The sequence below is a fragment of the Sinohyriopsis cumingii genome, chromosome 6, assembly GCF_028554795.1.
Source record: "Sinohyriopsis cumingii isolate HCF-2022 chromosome 6, ASM2855479v2, whole genome shotgun sequence".
In the NCBI taxonomy this organism is placed as follows: Eukaryota; Metazoa; Mollusca; class Bivalvia; order Unionida; family Unionidae; genus Sinohyriopsis; species Sinohyriopsis cumingii.
Genome location: NC_142966.1, coordinates 93498231 through 93514524, shown reverse-complemented (window position 1 = coordinate 93514524; position 16294 = coordinate 93498231). Strand labels below are relative to the sequence as shown.

The 16294-nt window shown below is 35.5% G+C and overlaps 1 protein-coding gene and 1 long non-coding RNA gene across 3 annotated transcripts in view; one reads left to right on the top strand and one right to left on the bottom strand.

The window, feature by feature from the left end:
- LOC149797462 (sodium/glucose cotransporter 4-like) overlaps positions 1–13624 on the top strand; it is a 42820-nt gene extending 29196 nt beyond the window's left edge. The window contains exons 10-11 of the mRNA XM_089962272.1: positions 8642–8750; positions 11787–13624. Of these exons, the coding sequence (XP_089818398.1) occupies positions 8642–8750; positions 11787–11992 (315 nt within the window). The 3' untranslated portion in view covers positions 11993–13624. The remainder of the gene's footprint in view (positions 1–8641; positions 8751–11786) is intronic.
- LOC149797463 (uncharacterized) lies at positions 2972–8632 on the bottom strand. 2 transcript variants are annotated; one of them, XR_016421827.1, is made up of 4 exons: positions 7047–8632; positions 4920–5103; positions 4441–4526; positions 2972–3901 (listed from the first exon to the last, which is right to left on the bottom strand). It is a non-coding gene; the product is annotated as an uncharacterized LOC149797463 (long non-coding RNA). The 2 variants fall into 2 exon arrangements; XR_016421826.1 differs by having other exon boundaries at positions 4920–8632.
- Positions 13625–16294: the final 2670 nt, after the last annotated feature.

The window sequence follows — 16294 nt, the reverse complement described above, 5'->3', positions numbered from 1 at the left end:
CATCAATGCCAACGTAATCAGATCCCAAGCTCAATCCGAGAAGCCACACGAGTTACACATAACCGATAGTACTGTAGCAACTGGTCATTGCCAGTGTATCGCAGGATGAGTTAACTCATCATTATTATCCATATTTTTTCAAGGAGTTAGCAAACTAAGGAGAGAGAGAGAGAGAGAGAGAGAGAGAGAGAGAGAGAGAGAGAATAAATTCCTTAGCCAAATGAATGTATCATAAGCAGGTTTGGGATTCACATTCATTTACATTTCATTTATTTACTAAATGGCAAGTATGTGAGGAAACTGCAACAAAATGTGATGTGCCTCCTTTGGTGTCCATTGTTTGCTGATAATTAGACAAGTTAACTTGTTTATTTTCGGATTATTCAGTACCATGCAGTCATGGGGGGGGGGGTAGGAGTTAAGATGAGAGTCAAAATGAAGTAACCTAAAGCACTATATACTCATTTATTGTTAAAAATATTTTATGAAAACGTACAGTTCAGCTCTTATACTTGTGGGCTGTCATATTATTGTTTACTACTATCTGCGGCGATCTATAATGACAAATGTTCTATTCATGTAAGAAGTGTAGGTCACTCAAGTTGCCCTACGTCAAATGCGCATGATCGTACCGGATGTTGCTATGGGATAGATTTGGCCAGCTAGAAATATTATCTGAAAATGATCTAGAGTGCATCTAAATCCGCCCCCCACCCCCTTACAATAATCGATTCTTTTGAGATTTGGTCAACATGCTCTACATTTGGCTTGAGTGGCCAGAAGAGAAACATCATGCTGGGAAAATTAATAAACTGACTGATAATAAATGAGAAAAACTGAGAAAAATGACAAGCTATTACTACAAAGGGAAATACAACATGGGGCCCGAGCATTACAGAAGTATACAGAACACCAAATAAATAAATTAAACGTCCACATCAGGGACAAACATATGATAGATCTGCGGTCACACAGCAGGAAACACTCATTATTATTATTGCTCTTTATATAATATAGTTTGGGACAAAATTGTCGTATGTTATTGCTATTATTTCTTCTTTATCTTCGCCTTCATCTTCTTGTTCTTCTTCTTCGTCTTCCTCTTGTTCTTGTTGTTGTTGTTATTGTCATTATTATTATTATTCTTATTAAATTCATATAAATGGAAACTAACTAGCTTAAAGAAAAATGTGGCATTAGTCCTTAAACATATCAGCTAAAATATGCATGAAAGATGGGTAACTAAAATATTTGTACAAATCTGCTGAGGTTACTTCTGTTTATCGAAATGTTTGGGTTTGTTTCTTCGCTTGGTGCTTATAATAAGGCTATGCGTACAAACATGATTTCCAGCCGTATCTCTGGCGGCTTTGAATTAATTATTGTCGGAGTTGATTTCTTTGCAGCACATAAAGTTGACCAAAACAGGAGAAAAACTTTACATTAGAAACAAGTCTCATAATGACATCAAAAAGGCTTTGAAGAATATAAGAGAAGCACTGAATCGGCTCCTTTAAAAAAAACGTAGGCAGTGATGGTGATATTGATATAGACAAAGAATTTAGAAAGTAAATGATATGCTGAATCAAAAGCTGAAAATGGTGAAGCAGTGATTTCCTTTGCAACGAAACACAATTGTATGATGTGATTAACAAAACATTAGCGCTTCACTTCATTCATAAGTAAACTCATGCAATCTGTTAATTGTGTGTTATTAGTCTTCAGTCCATTTTTGTACATACGTACATACGGATTTGAATTTCACATAAAAGTATCCATAGACTCTTGTATTATTATAACATCTGATGAGGACAAAGAATATGTCACTTTTAGCCATGAAACCACACAGAAGAATATACATGATCGTGATGGACCAATTGGCAAATGAATGTTCTTTGAGCAGCGTTCTTCCAGATGTCCTACACAAGTCATTTATCATTAGACATACTGTGATATAACCACTACAACGGAAAACAGTTAGACACACACCTGATGATGTCTGGTAATTCACAAAACCTATATCTAGAAACAAAGCTTTTTATTGGCATTTTGTCCAAATGCTGAATATAGCGTCATTTGAGCAATATGCTGCTAACGAGCTACAACAATTCAACCGCTAAATGACTCTGGCTTGGAGAAAAGACACATCATAGAACATCAGGCTACATGAATGAAACGTCCATCTTGTAGTTACGAGAGGAAATGCTCCACGTCTCAAAAAAGAAAGCTCTTTTCAACTTGACCACTGACAAACATCCTGAATCTGCCTCATCTATCAATAAAGTAAGACTACTATCACACGTAGTATCAGAAAACAACAGGATGGAAGTATGTCCGTTCATATGTAGCCTCAGGGATGTTTTGAATCATTATAATTTTGAATTTGTTTTCGACCAAAGCAACTCGTAAGTTGTATAATTGTTAATGGATAGCGATCCTGTCGAAATTCCTAAAATGAGGTATTAACGCAAAAATTTAATCCGGCGCTGTTTCCTGAAACATTTGTTCGAAACATATTTCTGCTCTTTACTTTTTGAGTTTCGTTATCATTATTGTTATTTGTACTTCTGAGAATAGAACTTCACATTTAACAAGATTGGTCAGGTCATAAAGCTTGAATATTGATTACACCATGTCTGTATAGGCTATATAGGAAGTTCGCTTCGCTAAAGACGTTCACGCAGAGATTAATTGAACAAAGGACCCTTATACATAGATTGGCAAGATTAATGGATTTACGAATAGTAATTGAGGACAGTAACTTTATGCAAATTTGTATCCTATATCTAGTACTTTAAACAGTGCGTATTGTTTAATTGACTAGAGTTTTGTACGAAACATGAATTATGTTTAGTCAGCACATTTCTTGTGCGAATTGATATCGTTAAGTTTCTTAGGGTCGGTGTAGCATCACACAGTGATCGATAATGATCGAATTAGACAATTTCAGAGCGTAATATCTTTAAATGTTTGAAATATAGTCAGTTATGTTATAATTTGTGCATTTAGTTTTTTATTTAAACATTTAAATATAATTGATAGCCTAAATAATCTGGCAGTCTGATTTGCTAACACAGCTGTTTCTTCCAAACTTTGATAATCGCTTGAAAATGGTTTGTAATCAACGCTCATTTTTGCCCAATTTGTCTGATGTTTACAAACATAGGTAAGAAAGTGATAGTTCATATTAACAGTTAAACAGTTAATTTTGACTGACACATACTGATTGCTTCCGGATATACTCATCAATTAAAGTGTAAGCACATTTCATTGATGAACTGTCTGTAGAGAGAGAGAGAGAGAGAGAGAGAGAGAGAGAGAAAAGAAGAAGAAGAAGAAGAACATTTTAAAAATACAGAGACATACAGACAGAAGAAAAAGAAAAATGACTTATTTCAGTATCGGAGGCAGATATGTCTCAGATGAAATATATCTGAGATATATTTCCTACGTGGAAAAAGTTGTTCCAGAAGTAATATCGCCACTCTGGAGATATTAATTTCTCTAACCGTGATAAAAAGTCCATTATCTCATGATCAACGGCTTCATACTTGTTAATGTGTGTGTGTGTGTGTGTGACTGTGTGTATGCGTGTATGTTTATGTCTTTACTTTGTTTCAAACAATGACCTAGTTCACGTAACAAGTGAAAGAAAAGCAAGCTGTCGTCAAAGCTTATTTAATAGGAATACCCTATTGTTCTTGTGATCCAAATTGAGTTTTATGTTATGTTACATACGATAGCGATAACAGAGCAATCTTTGCTAAAACTGATAAACAAGCCCATAAACATGTTTATTATGTTGATGCACGATTGTTTATTCAGAAATTTCGGTGGAAATCTTGTCCGTTTATAGACCTTAGCGCCCAGTTTCGTTTCTCCAAATTCTTTGCGATTCCAACTGAAATGAGAAAAAGTTATTGTTTATTTTTAATGTTATTGATCATTGTAAGCTTTGTAAAACAATGCAATTTGTATCCATATCTCATATATATATATATATATATATATATATATATATATATATATATATATATATATATATATATATATATATATGTGTGTGTGTGTGTGTGTGTGTGTGTGTGTGTGGGCCGAAGTAGCTCGGTTGGTTAAACTTTTGACTCAAATAGTCGCGGGTGAGATACTCACCAAGGTCGGCTATATAGTGTGTTCAGCTCTTTGTAAATATCCGTCAATAATCAATTGGACAACTTGATTAAACAAACTAAGTATTCACGATATTTTTAGTGGCTAGCAGTAGCTCTGACACAGATTTTATATATATATATATATATATATATATATATATATATATATATATATATATATATATATATATATATATATATATATATGCGTGTCTCTCCTCTCTCTCTCTCTCTCTCTCTCTCTCTCTCTATATATATATATATATATAAATATATATATAAGCATTACCTATTTGAACTGTTGAACTGCCTTGGATTAGTTCCTTCGGCCAATCGAACTCAGCAGAGGGAGTATAACAACCAAGAGGATGATGACTGAGGAAAAAAACAACAGAAATTGAAAAAAGAAATTCAGAAAAGCTTATTATATTGGAAAAACATAATAAAAGAAAATATTAAATGAGCTATGGATAGTATTATAAATCTAATGGTGGATATGGATAAGATTGCATATATAAGCAGCTAGATTATATCAAATAACAAAAACGGATGGGCTATAGAAGAACTTAAAATGTCAGAAAAAAGTGTGAGAGAACGAAATATAGATTGTTTTTCATTTTCTAACAGTATTGGCTATATCGAGCCAAGGAAATGGGACCTGTGTGAGATTGCAAAGGTCACACCGAGGTAACCGACCTTATATATATATATATATATATATATATATATATATATATATATGGGGGTGGGGTTGGGTGATATATTTACTCATTATTATTGATCCAGATCCACCTCCAAAACCGAATCCACTATATCCTCCATATCCTCCGTGACCTATTCCTTTGGGGACGTATCCGGGGTATCCGGTGTTGTACATAGCATGTACCACATTCACGAAGGCAAGGGAAGCCAGGATAGAAATTATGACACACGGCATGATCATTGCTGAAAACTAGGAAGAGAATGCGACCTTTTAGGACTTTTGTTACGTCTTTTATATACTATTGTGTTATATATTTTGTATCTCATTAGTTGACATTGAGAAGTACATTCAATAGAACATTTTCCCTCGAGTCAATTTAGATATCTCTAATTTACTTCTCCGCCAGCGAGTAATATATTCAGATTTACCTTTATTCATTCACGGTATAGTTTCGGCCCTTTCTGTTGTAACATAAGTGACTTACCAAATTATCATATTTTTGTGTATTCGTACAACTACATATGAGGTTATATCTTGGCGGAAATGGATGGGCGATAATCCACATATAGTACTTTACACCTCTGAGGTATAATGAGATTTATAAAATGTTGTCGCATTAAAATTATGATTTCTCTGCAGTTATCTGAAATGTGGGTTGCCTTGGTCTCTAAATGTCCCCGTTCATGGAAAATTAAGAATGTGGTAGACATCTCTTGCAATCTAGATTGCTAGACCCAAACCAACACATAAGGTTATTAAGTACAGTTACTGACAGAGTTGAAAAACGTGTACAAGTTATGCCTCTTTTTATTTATTTCTCTATTATCCACAAAGTAGCATAGTGTAACACATAATGAGGAATTTATTGAATTCCTTTATGTTTTTATATTGTTTTAGTTCTCTAGACAGCATTCCTTTTTAATTTTCTTCTCATTTATCCTAAAACAGACCATTGCGACCTGCTTGATATGCACCAGATTGTCATTCCATATGTAGGAACTGCCTTTACTTATTTGTTTGATTATCTGATATTAATGCCAGAAATGTTCCCGTTCTGTGTGTTGAAGGAACTAGCGTTCCGCTATTGTTATCTCTTCTAAAATTATTTTCGCATTGTTCTTAACAGTGCAAGTTTATATATTTAGTATAAGTGTCACTTTTGTAGCGATTTCTTCATTTTTAGACGAAAGGCAAAATCAGGGGATATTGTTATTAATATTAATCGTAATTGACAGCATGATCCAACACAAGGTCCACACTTATGTTCTTACTAATTAACATTTCAGCCAGCATAGGATACAAAATGCGACGAAATATATCTCTGACTCGATACAAATGTTTACAGACCCAGGAAAAGATTGTGCCTTATTCGTTACCTTCATATACCGACAGAGGAATAGGAACTCGTTTAACATGGAGATTTCACTCAACAAAATTAGGTTTTAAACGTTCAACAATGTCCTTACTGTAAAGTTTCTTATTTCTTTCACTGATATCGCCCTTAATCTTATAAAACCACGCCAACATCAGCGGCATATTTGAATGCTACTTAAAAACCACTTATTCACATTGCTTGCATGTGTCGCTCGAATAATATTTATTGAGGATGGGACATTATGCGGATTAAATCTCTTCATTACCATGTAGCTTTTCCTGAACAAACCCAAGTTTAAGACACTATGACTGTTTACAAAGTTGTTACGAAAGTATTTCTTTGATGTAAGGAGAATGAAGGTGCCACAGAGAGCTAACCTATACAGAATATTCAAATATTAAATCAACCTTATTTTTCTCAGACTTCATAACATTTAGCATTCAATAAACACGAAGAAATCTCACGTTGAATGAAGAAACAGTAAACTACACTAAATTATACAGTCACTTAAAAGTCAAGTTCAACTGCAAACAACATAGACCCTGATTTTGACGTCGCATAATACGCCAGCAGATTAGGGTATACAATGCTTGTTTTTATAATTATTCATCAGATACTGAATAGAGACAGATCTGCTGGCTTTTTATGTGGCAGATCTGGGTCTATGCAGTTTGCAATTGAACTCGACCTGCAAGCGAGTAGTGACGGTAAGTAAATACACAAATAAAATATGAAGATGGATTATGGATACTTCAAGAGGAAATGTAGATATATGAGGATTTCAAATGTAATTCCAATGAGTGAAAAATATACTCACCTATCTGAATCTCTGATTGCCAAGACGAACAGCCGACTCCAATACGTGCAAAATGCGCTCTGAACTAATCATTCCCAGGTCTATATAGGCAAGAGATGCCTTGAGGCAGAGTGGCAATGAAGGGGCATATGGCGGTCAGTAATGAAAACTTATTTGTAAATAAAGTTATAAAATATTAAAGAAGATAGGGATTAAGAAACCTGTGTAAACATTTGAATCATAATTCTTGTTTTGGTTAGACTTAGGTGTGAAACATGCGTACATGGCTAATCCTAAAAAGTTCAGGGTTATACAGTTATGTCGAAATGCATGTGTTATAATGTTTAATACGAAACCCTATACAACATGTGTAAATTTAAGTACTTAATATGTATGACAGTGAATGTTATTTCTGTTACAAAAATGTACCTTTTCCCTATATAAACTTGTACGATAGTCTTTATTATAAGCTACAAAAAAAAATTTGTTCTTACTTCTTTCTTTTTTGTAACTGCAAAATCAAGGGCATAAGGCAATTATAACACACTGAAAACATAAGCGCATATAGAAAAGTCTTATAAACTTAGAATTTGAACAGTGTGAGGAAATTGCAGTTGTTGAGATCTCAGTTAACAAATTCATTTATTAATTTAATTAAAAATGTGTGAATTCAGTCGATATCTTTTAATAATGCAGACTTAAGTATCAATGATTACAGTTTTGTCGTGAAATGAATCCTGAGGAATGGAATTGGTTTGCTGTAGAATTCAAAGCTTTCATTGAAACTGAGTGTCGACATTTCATGCATAAAAAATTACGCTCGAGCACATATTTATCGAGCTGTTATGTTCTCATTTCTTCGTAAAGAATTAAGTTCAGTTTTGTTCGTATTTGAGAATTCACCGGTTTATGGCTCAAAGACTTATCAAACTTGGATTAGCTACCTGTATCTTTTTGAAGAAAAGTAAGTGATTGTTTCCGATTTTGAGTTGATGACATGAACACATTTCTTTATGATGCAATCGACTGAACCATGGTTTCATTCGGAAGAAATAAAATTTGAAATTTACTTGTATGAATCGGTTTATAATGTTACACAGAGACATTATACAACAACCGTATATTAAAATGCAGACGACATCTGAAATGGTCAAAATATGAAATAAATGAATACCAATACATGCCTTTTCCATTACGCTAACTCGAATTAGGTCAGATACATTCACTTGTATAAGTATTTCGAGCTTTGTAGATCAAACAAAACCCAATGTAAATGCCTGTTAATCAAATGCTTTCTTGACATACATTAAGATGTTTGTTTGCATATCGCAGCAGCTTTCTCGACTATTGATCATTAAAATTTGGCCAAACGAACGACTTCTTTCTTGAAAGAAATATTTTATTACTTTGTGTTACCTGTCATTTGTCTTCAGATGAACTACATCAATTTGAACCCTGCTGCTCTCCAATTCAATTGAATGACTAATTCTTTTATCATAATGTATTCAGGTACATTCTGTCATATCCGTGGAAACCAAAACTGTTGTACTAGTGCGAAAGGTAGTGAATAGAAGAAATCATCCATTTAATCATTAGTCCTTAACTTTCCCTTCCAGTTACACCGTGTAACATGGTGGACCCGCAATGATGTCAAGGAGCCGGAGCTATCGGACGACGACGATTACGAGGCGGGAAGGGACGATGAGCCGGAAAGTAGCAAGAAAGGTAACCTGTACCCGAGGTTATAAAAACACGATTATGCTCACACCTACTTAACTTGCAACTGCGACGTCTGACCCAGTATTTACCAAACTACCCAACTTGAGTGTACACGCAAACCGAAATTTTGACAGCTTACTAATTGGAATATATGTTATTATAAAGAATCAATTAGGTACAGATGACTAGATATATATTTATTGCGTATTTTGAAACAAATATAAAAACTATGCGAAAGGTAATTCTGAGTTTAAGTGCACACTCAAGTCAAAAGTTTAGGGAATATGGGACCTGATTGGTCAGTAATTGGACGTTAGCCGATCGAAAGTCAAAATGTTGAATTCTGAGTTTGCCCGGAAGATTGTTGCTGTCACTTGCAATCCCAGGGTTTTGTTTGCCAACTGATATTGCACATAAATTAAAAGAAACGTACAATTTGGTGAAATAGTTTTCATACCTACAATTATTGAAAGTATTTCTTGCATCAACTCACACACACACACAAACACACACACACACACTGAAAGCAAAAGCTCTTTTACTTTACACGAGAGTTGGAGAAAATTAGTAATTAGCAGCAAACTGCAAACATAATAATTGAACTTGTTCTGTTACCGTACCTGGCTGGGTAAGGTTTGTACGTACCTTGTAGATGCTGTTTATTCACTGTTAACTGTGCCTGAATCAGCAGGAAGTTTAGATGTAACAGCATCACACTTACGGCGGCAATAGTGTGTGTGTGTGTGTTTGGAATTTTAACGTAGCTTTAACAATCTGAATTATTCCGCTATGTCTCGTGGCAGTTTATAATGAAGTCTAGCACTGGGGCATCATACTGCAGACATGTAGTATCATGTCCCATCCAGTCACAATATCTTAATACCAGGCCGACATGTCCTAATACTAACCTCTTAATGCTGACCACTTAGCGAGGCTGCTGTAAATACCATTTTTATAATTTTGTGTTATGACTCGGATGGTGTTCGAACCTGCGTCCTCCTGCATTCAAAGTCCCTGCTCTAACCACTTGAACCACAAGAGATGTCAATTACAAAGCCTCAGACCGGTCTGGTGGCCATGTGGTTAGAGCGTTCACCTCGGATGTAAAGGTCGTGGGTTCGAATCCTGGCCGAGGCTAGCCAAAGACTTTAAAAAATGGTACTAACATCTGCCTTGCTAGGCGCTCATCATTTAGAGGATAGTGCTAGGAATGGTCAGCCTGGTGTGAGAATAATGTGACTGGGTGGGACATCATGCTACATGTCTGCGGCATGATGCCCCAGTGCTAGACATCACTATAAACTACCGCACTGCAAACATCATAGCGATATGAGTTAAAAATTGTTACGGCGGCAATAGTGTGTGTGTGTGTGTGTGTGTACGTTAAAATCCAAATTACACACACACACACACACAGTTCATTTTACAAATCGAACAAGTACTATTTAGCATATGAACTGCACAACCATGGGCGCCCGCACAGAGGGGTGGATGAGGTAGGGCACACCCTCTCTAGCACTGGGGTATCAACCTCCTCACCGGTTTTCACCTCTAAGCAGGTTTTGGCATACATACATAAAAAGGAATTGCTTCTCGTCATGAAAATAATTCTGCGTGCGCCCCTGGCCCGAACGTAGATCAATTTACGAAGCATTTCAGGCAGTTGGATGAAAATATGCCTGAAATCCATACAGTAAAGGACATAATTGGCTGAAATGATAAGGTGACGTAGCGGTTCAAAACAAAAATTGTTTCATGCTGGAATAGGTTTGAAATTCAGGATTTTTCTTACAGCAATTTGCGTTAGCTAAGAACGTGATACTTGCTGACTGGTGCAAAAAATATGTAACGTGTATTTTTTTCTATACAATATAAAGAATTATGTGCTGGCATGAATATGTACGAGATCATATAATGTAAATCTAAGTTGCTTTCTAAACTTTAAACACAATTATTTGTTTATTGGTTCTTAATGGTTACGACCAATAATTCAAGTGTACAGGTCTGATGGAACTAGTTGAATTCAATCCACACCATCATATGAGATATTTCAAAAAAGGGAAGAACGAAAATTATTAAAACTTCGACATATACCTCAGTTTGTAACTTTTTCCTGACACAGAATGGCAAAGAGAAACAACGTGTTGTGCAGTCTTTTAATGCCATTCTAGCGTCTCGAAATGCTTCACTGTCATAAACGCATGCAAGCTTGATACAATAAATGCCTTTTTGCACCGAACGTCTAAAAAGAAAGATCCAGAGCGATTATTACAATAGCGTGTCAGGTACTGTTGCGAGTTCCACAACAGAGCATTAGTAATATATGTTACGGCAAACAATATGAAACCACCTCAAATCACTCCATACTTCGTGGCACGTTAAAACTAGGTACTATTTGCATCAAATGTGTTTGGTGGACCGCCAATTGCTGTGTTATACCAAAGCGTACGTGTGTCACTATATTTAGACGGCATATCTTTAGTAAGTTTCTCAGGGAAACGTAATCTCGTCTGTGGGCTATTTCTAAAACATACTGATTTCCTTCAATGCGAGTTCACTCAACGGTAACAAAATAAGATACTCCCAAACAAATGTTATCCATCACCTACTCGGCGTATATAAAGATATGCTACTTCAAATAGATTAACTGACCTACTTCTCTTGTCATCTTATACATTTTTTAGGTTTATTTCTTCCCAAACCATGCAATGTATTTAAAATATAGATGAGCCATGGTAGCATTAGGAAAGCTAATTGTTTTTATTTTGGCTATGCAGTATTATATTCATTTATAACAAATCTGATCCATAGGCAACGTTTTGGAGATAAATGTCGTTTATTGTGCGTTGTGGTTGAATGAGGTGATATCTTCTCAGCCAGTACAATTTTTGTAAAGTCAACGAGTAGTTTAAGACTACACCTTTACGTGTCTGCCATGTTTCACCTAAACACTTACAGATTGGTCTTCTCAATACAAGTCTAGAGTTATATTTTCAAATAATTTTCACACCAGCATCATTATAATTTTCGCACGAATTTCAGAGGATGGAGGACTGAAGCGAAAGATCAAAAACTGGCTGTGTGGAACAATTGAAGATACCCAAAGACACATGTCGTCGGATGAGAAGGCTGCCATCAGGAAAAAGATGACATCAATTGATGAACATTCCAGAGTTAGACTGTCACTTAATATTGCAGCAGTTCTAATTGCAACCTTGACGGCATTTTTGCTTGGCTTCTTTGGCTAAAAACATTATTTAGGAATGTGTTGTTATAGTATGTACTTTCACAATGATATGCACCATATACTGTCGCCATAAAACATATTTTACATACGATGCCACATGTAGACTATATAAGAATAATTGTATACTTGCTTAAAAAGCGAGAAACGTGTTTCCAGTTTTGTTTCATATTCACAATTTAATACTAAATGGCTCAAGAGAGCTTTTATATTTTCTTTTGGGCTGTAATAGCATTATGGATCAAGGACATGCATTGATTTGATGATGAAAGAATCTCCGTTTCAAAAGTTCATTGAACGACACTATGCTTGCTTTAGGCACTATTAACGTGAGCATAAAATATAACACCAATATCGTCGGTTGGGATCCATAACAAAATAATATGATTTTGATCCATGTCAACTTCTTGGATCTAGAAGAAGACCGACATAACGCCATTTGTCCTTAGAAATCAGCATTTCCTTATGAGCAAAACAATATAAATATCATGTTCATATATTCTATCCATATCGAAGATTTCCATTTGTGTACAAATATAAAACTTGAAACAAACAGATCTTATTAACACTGTAGCATTGATTAATTTTTAGAGAACTTGCTGTCCAGTCCACGATTTTAATGATTGCCGTTTCCAGTTTTCAGAAGACAATGTTGATCGTCAATACAGTTCTTTCTTTAAAGATAGTAGGTTATATTTCTAGTCAATTCTGTCTGTATTTTTGTATTACAATTGGTTAACTTTACATTCATCGCATTTGTAAGCTTCACTTGATCATGTGACGAAATATTTACACATAGTTTCACACATATACTGACGCACGCATAGATAGATAGATAGATAGATAGATAGATAGATATAGATAGTGTGTGTGTGTGTGTGTGTGATATTTGTCCGAAACATAATTATATGCATGCTTTTATCTAATGTGATAGAATGTGATAAAAAGTAGAATAGTAAGTGAAACTCTAATGCCCCGAACAGTCTAGCGACGACAATATCTTCGAAATCGACAACCATTTGAAATATATAGGGAAATTACCATTGTAATTGTTTACCAAGATGTATACAGCTTTTTATAAATGAGACACTTTCGAAGCGCTATTTTCACAGCTTTGCCATCTACTATAAGTTTTGAGATTATAACTCTGAATTTACTTTGTACTTCACTTGTTCGTTAAAAAAATATGACATTATTGTAAACGGCCAGAATTGTTAAGAACATTTCTGTTACAAGTGCATATCGCATGCAGTTATTAAATTGGATAGCCTTTTATGTTTCACGGAAATAGTTCTACTTTTACATACATATCACATCTAGAATGCTCATAAAAGACTTGTATATACCTATTTGAAATTAAATTTGAACTGTCACGTGATTTATATCCGTCTTTAGCAATGCTTTCATCATGCTTGGTAAATTGTACATGGTTTTGCGAAAGTCGACTTAATTTGTAACAAAAGTCCAGAGTATTTCATGTTGTTGTTTAAATATACTGGTAAGCTTCGCCAGTAACTTACTGTGTCATTTTTACGTGATGTTAGGAGTCACTCTCTTGTGTTTTGAACTTGCATTTTAGCTTAGACATTGTGAATTTTAGATATACTAATTGAATAAAGATCAGTCCAAAAAGTAATTAGCTTCTGTTTGTTTTTCCTAAACTGCAATAATGCTTGTTTCTTGACATTATGTATACACGTGTCCGCAAATTATATATATATATATATATATATATATATATATATATATATATATATATATATATAGTCTATGCTGTATCATTGATATACCATGATATGTATACATGTTTCACTACAAGGAAAGGAGGCTTGCCTTCTTTCCTTATAATGAAAACTGTATACAACGAGTGGTATATCAAAGATTCATGGTATATACTATACATATATTTTATTTATATCAAATATAAATACAGATACTTGCATTTACAATCAAGTTAAGATCGACTACAATTTGAAGTCTTTCATTCCCAGGAAAACTCATTTTAGTCGGTTTCAAATGACAAGAAACAAAACGAAGACTTCTTGGTCAAAACCGAACCTCATCCACATCCATCCCTGTTTCGACGAAAACAGAACAGCCGATAAAGGTGGGATCGAAGCCTGTCCGTCAACCTTTATGCGCAACCTTACTGAGAGCTGCCGTTTGCTGAGCCAGCACTGTGCTGTGTAATGGATTCCTACACACCCTTTGGTCGCATCAGATGGTATGATCGCAGCTCAGATCTTAAGTAGATGTTCAACCCGTATTTTTACCACCATGTGGAAATATCAGGCTGTACGGGCAATCTGCGCGTTTACTCAAATGTCTTTCTTAGCCTCCTCATACTCTCCGCACTCATCGAGGACGGGACGGAACTCTTCCTCCGAGATGGTATGGTTGTGCAGTATCAGCAAAAGGCAGTTCAGGATGGTTCTGAGTTAGGCTTCTGCTTAGATGCGGACATCGTTGTGCATTTGGCATTCACTGCGAATCGGCGGCTGGTATACGCCTCGACGGGACAGCGAAGGGATACAGCCAACACCTCCCGCCGTGTACACATTAGTTAAGGCGCCGTCCATATTGAAGCCACAAGTACATTTGTTGGGAGAGGCTCATGTGCTGCTCTCTTTCTTGCGAAGGACGGTCCCCACTTCTGATATTCTGGTAAAACTAATGTCTGGCAGGTCGCACAAGCTTTAAATGCAGATTCCTAGCTCCTCGATGAGCAGGTTGTTGACGAATTTTAACTGATCGCACGTTACCACGATCCCCTTGGCACGAATGTCCAGCTTTTCACCTTGGAGTGAAAGCATGATAGCAAGGGGTTTCAATGCAGATTCAGCAAACACGTGATGACCCGCAGGTAACAGCGGTAAGGTCTTAGGTGTTCTGGATGGCTCCACTGGTCGATAAGTGTCTGGCACGTAGCCACGTCAAACCCAATCGTAATCTCTACTTGCCGAACCCGAGATGATGAAGGTGGTCTTGAATCAGCAGACGGTACTCTCCCTTCTCGTTGGACGCTCATTTCGCTAGCGGAGTCCATATATGCTCGCTCTTAGGGCAGCCAGGCCTCTCAGCCATTGCGTTTGTTGTGTTGCCAGTGGTTTTATGTAAGGAAACCATGAATTAGTGCAGGTGGCCAAATCGCCCGTTGTCAGACCGACGATGTTGAGGCTCTCGCATTAGATGACCTCACCCCGAAGCCAACAGGTTCCACTCAGTATGTCGAGAAGCTCTCACATTCGACACCAACAACCTGGGAGCTGCTGTCTTTATATACCCACAAACGATAGCCCCTCACCGTGGTGCCCATGGTTAGAAACCCGCGCATGGGACGATGATGGTCCGCAGTTCTACCGGGCGAAGAGTGGAATGAAAAGTACATGCCATGCACGCCCACAGTAGTCAAAGTAACTATATCAGCATTAATCACATACATTAATAAATCAAATGGCTGTTGAGTCCAGATAAATGTACCAGATAAACAAATTCCGTTCTCTTCAATCGCTATATTTTGGGTAAAAATGAATACATTTTATTCCTCTTCTTACGCATGCATGCGTTATCTAAGCATCATCAAACCATGTCGTCTATCGTATGCATCATAGTATCTACCACAACAATAACTACTACTACTATTACTATTATTACTACTACAACTATTACTGTAATTATTAGCACTATTACTACAACTACTACAACTATAACTACTAATACTACTAAAATTTCTATTATTACTACTACAACTAATACTGTTATTATTAGAACTATTACTACTACTACTACAACTACAACTACTACTACAATTACTACCATTACTACTACTACTACCACTATTATTATTATAAATATTACGACAACTGCAACTACTATAAATAATAATATTACTACAGCTATTATTACCACTATTATATTATTATTATTATTATTATTATTATTATTATCAATACAACTACTAACAACTACTATTACTACAACTTCTACTGCTACTATTATCATTACTAACACTGTTACAATAAATGCTCCTGCTCTAATTACTAATACTATTACGAAAACTACTACAACTTTTACTACAACTGCAACTACTGCTTCTATTACTATAACAACTGCTACTATTACTATTACTACTGCTACAACTATTAATATTCTTACAACTACTACAATTACTATTTTATTACTAACCTTATTGCTATAAATACTACTATTGATATTATTATAAATAAAAATACTTTAACAACTACTAATATTCTTATAAATAAGAATGCTACTACAATTACTAATATTATTATAAATAAAAATACTA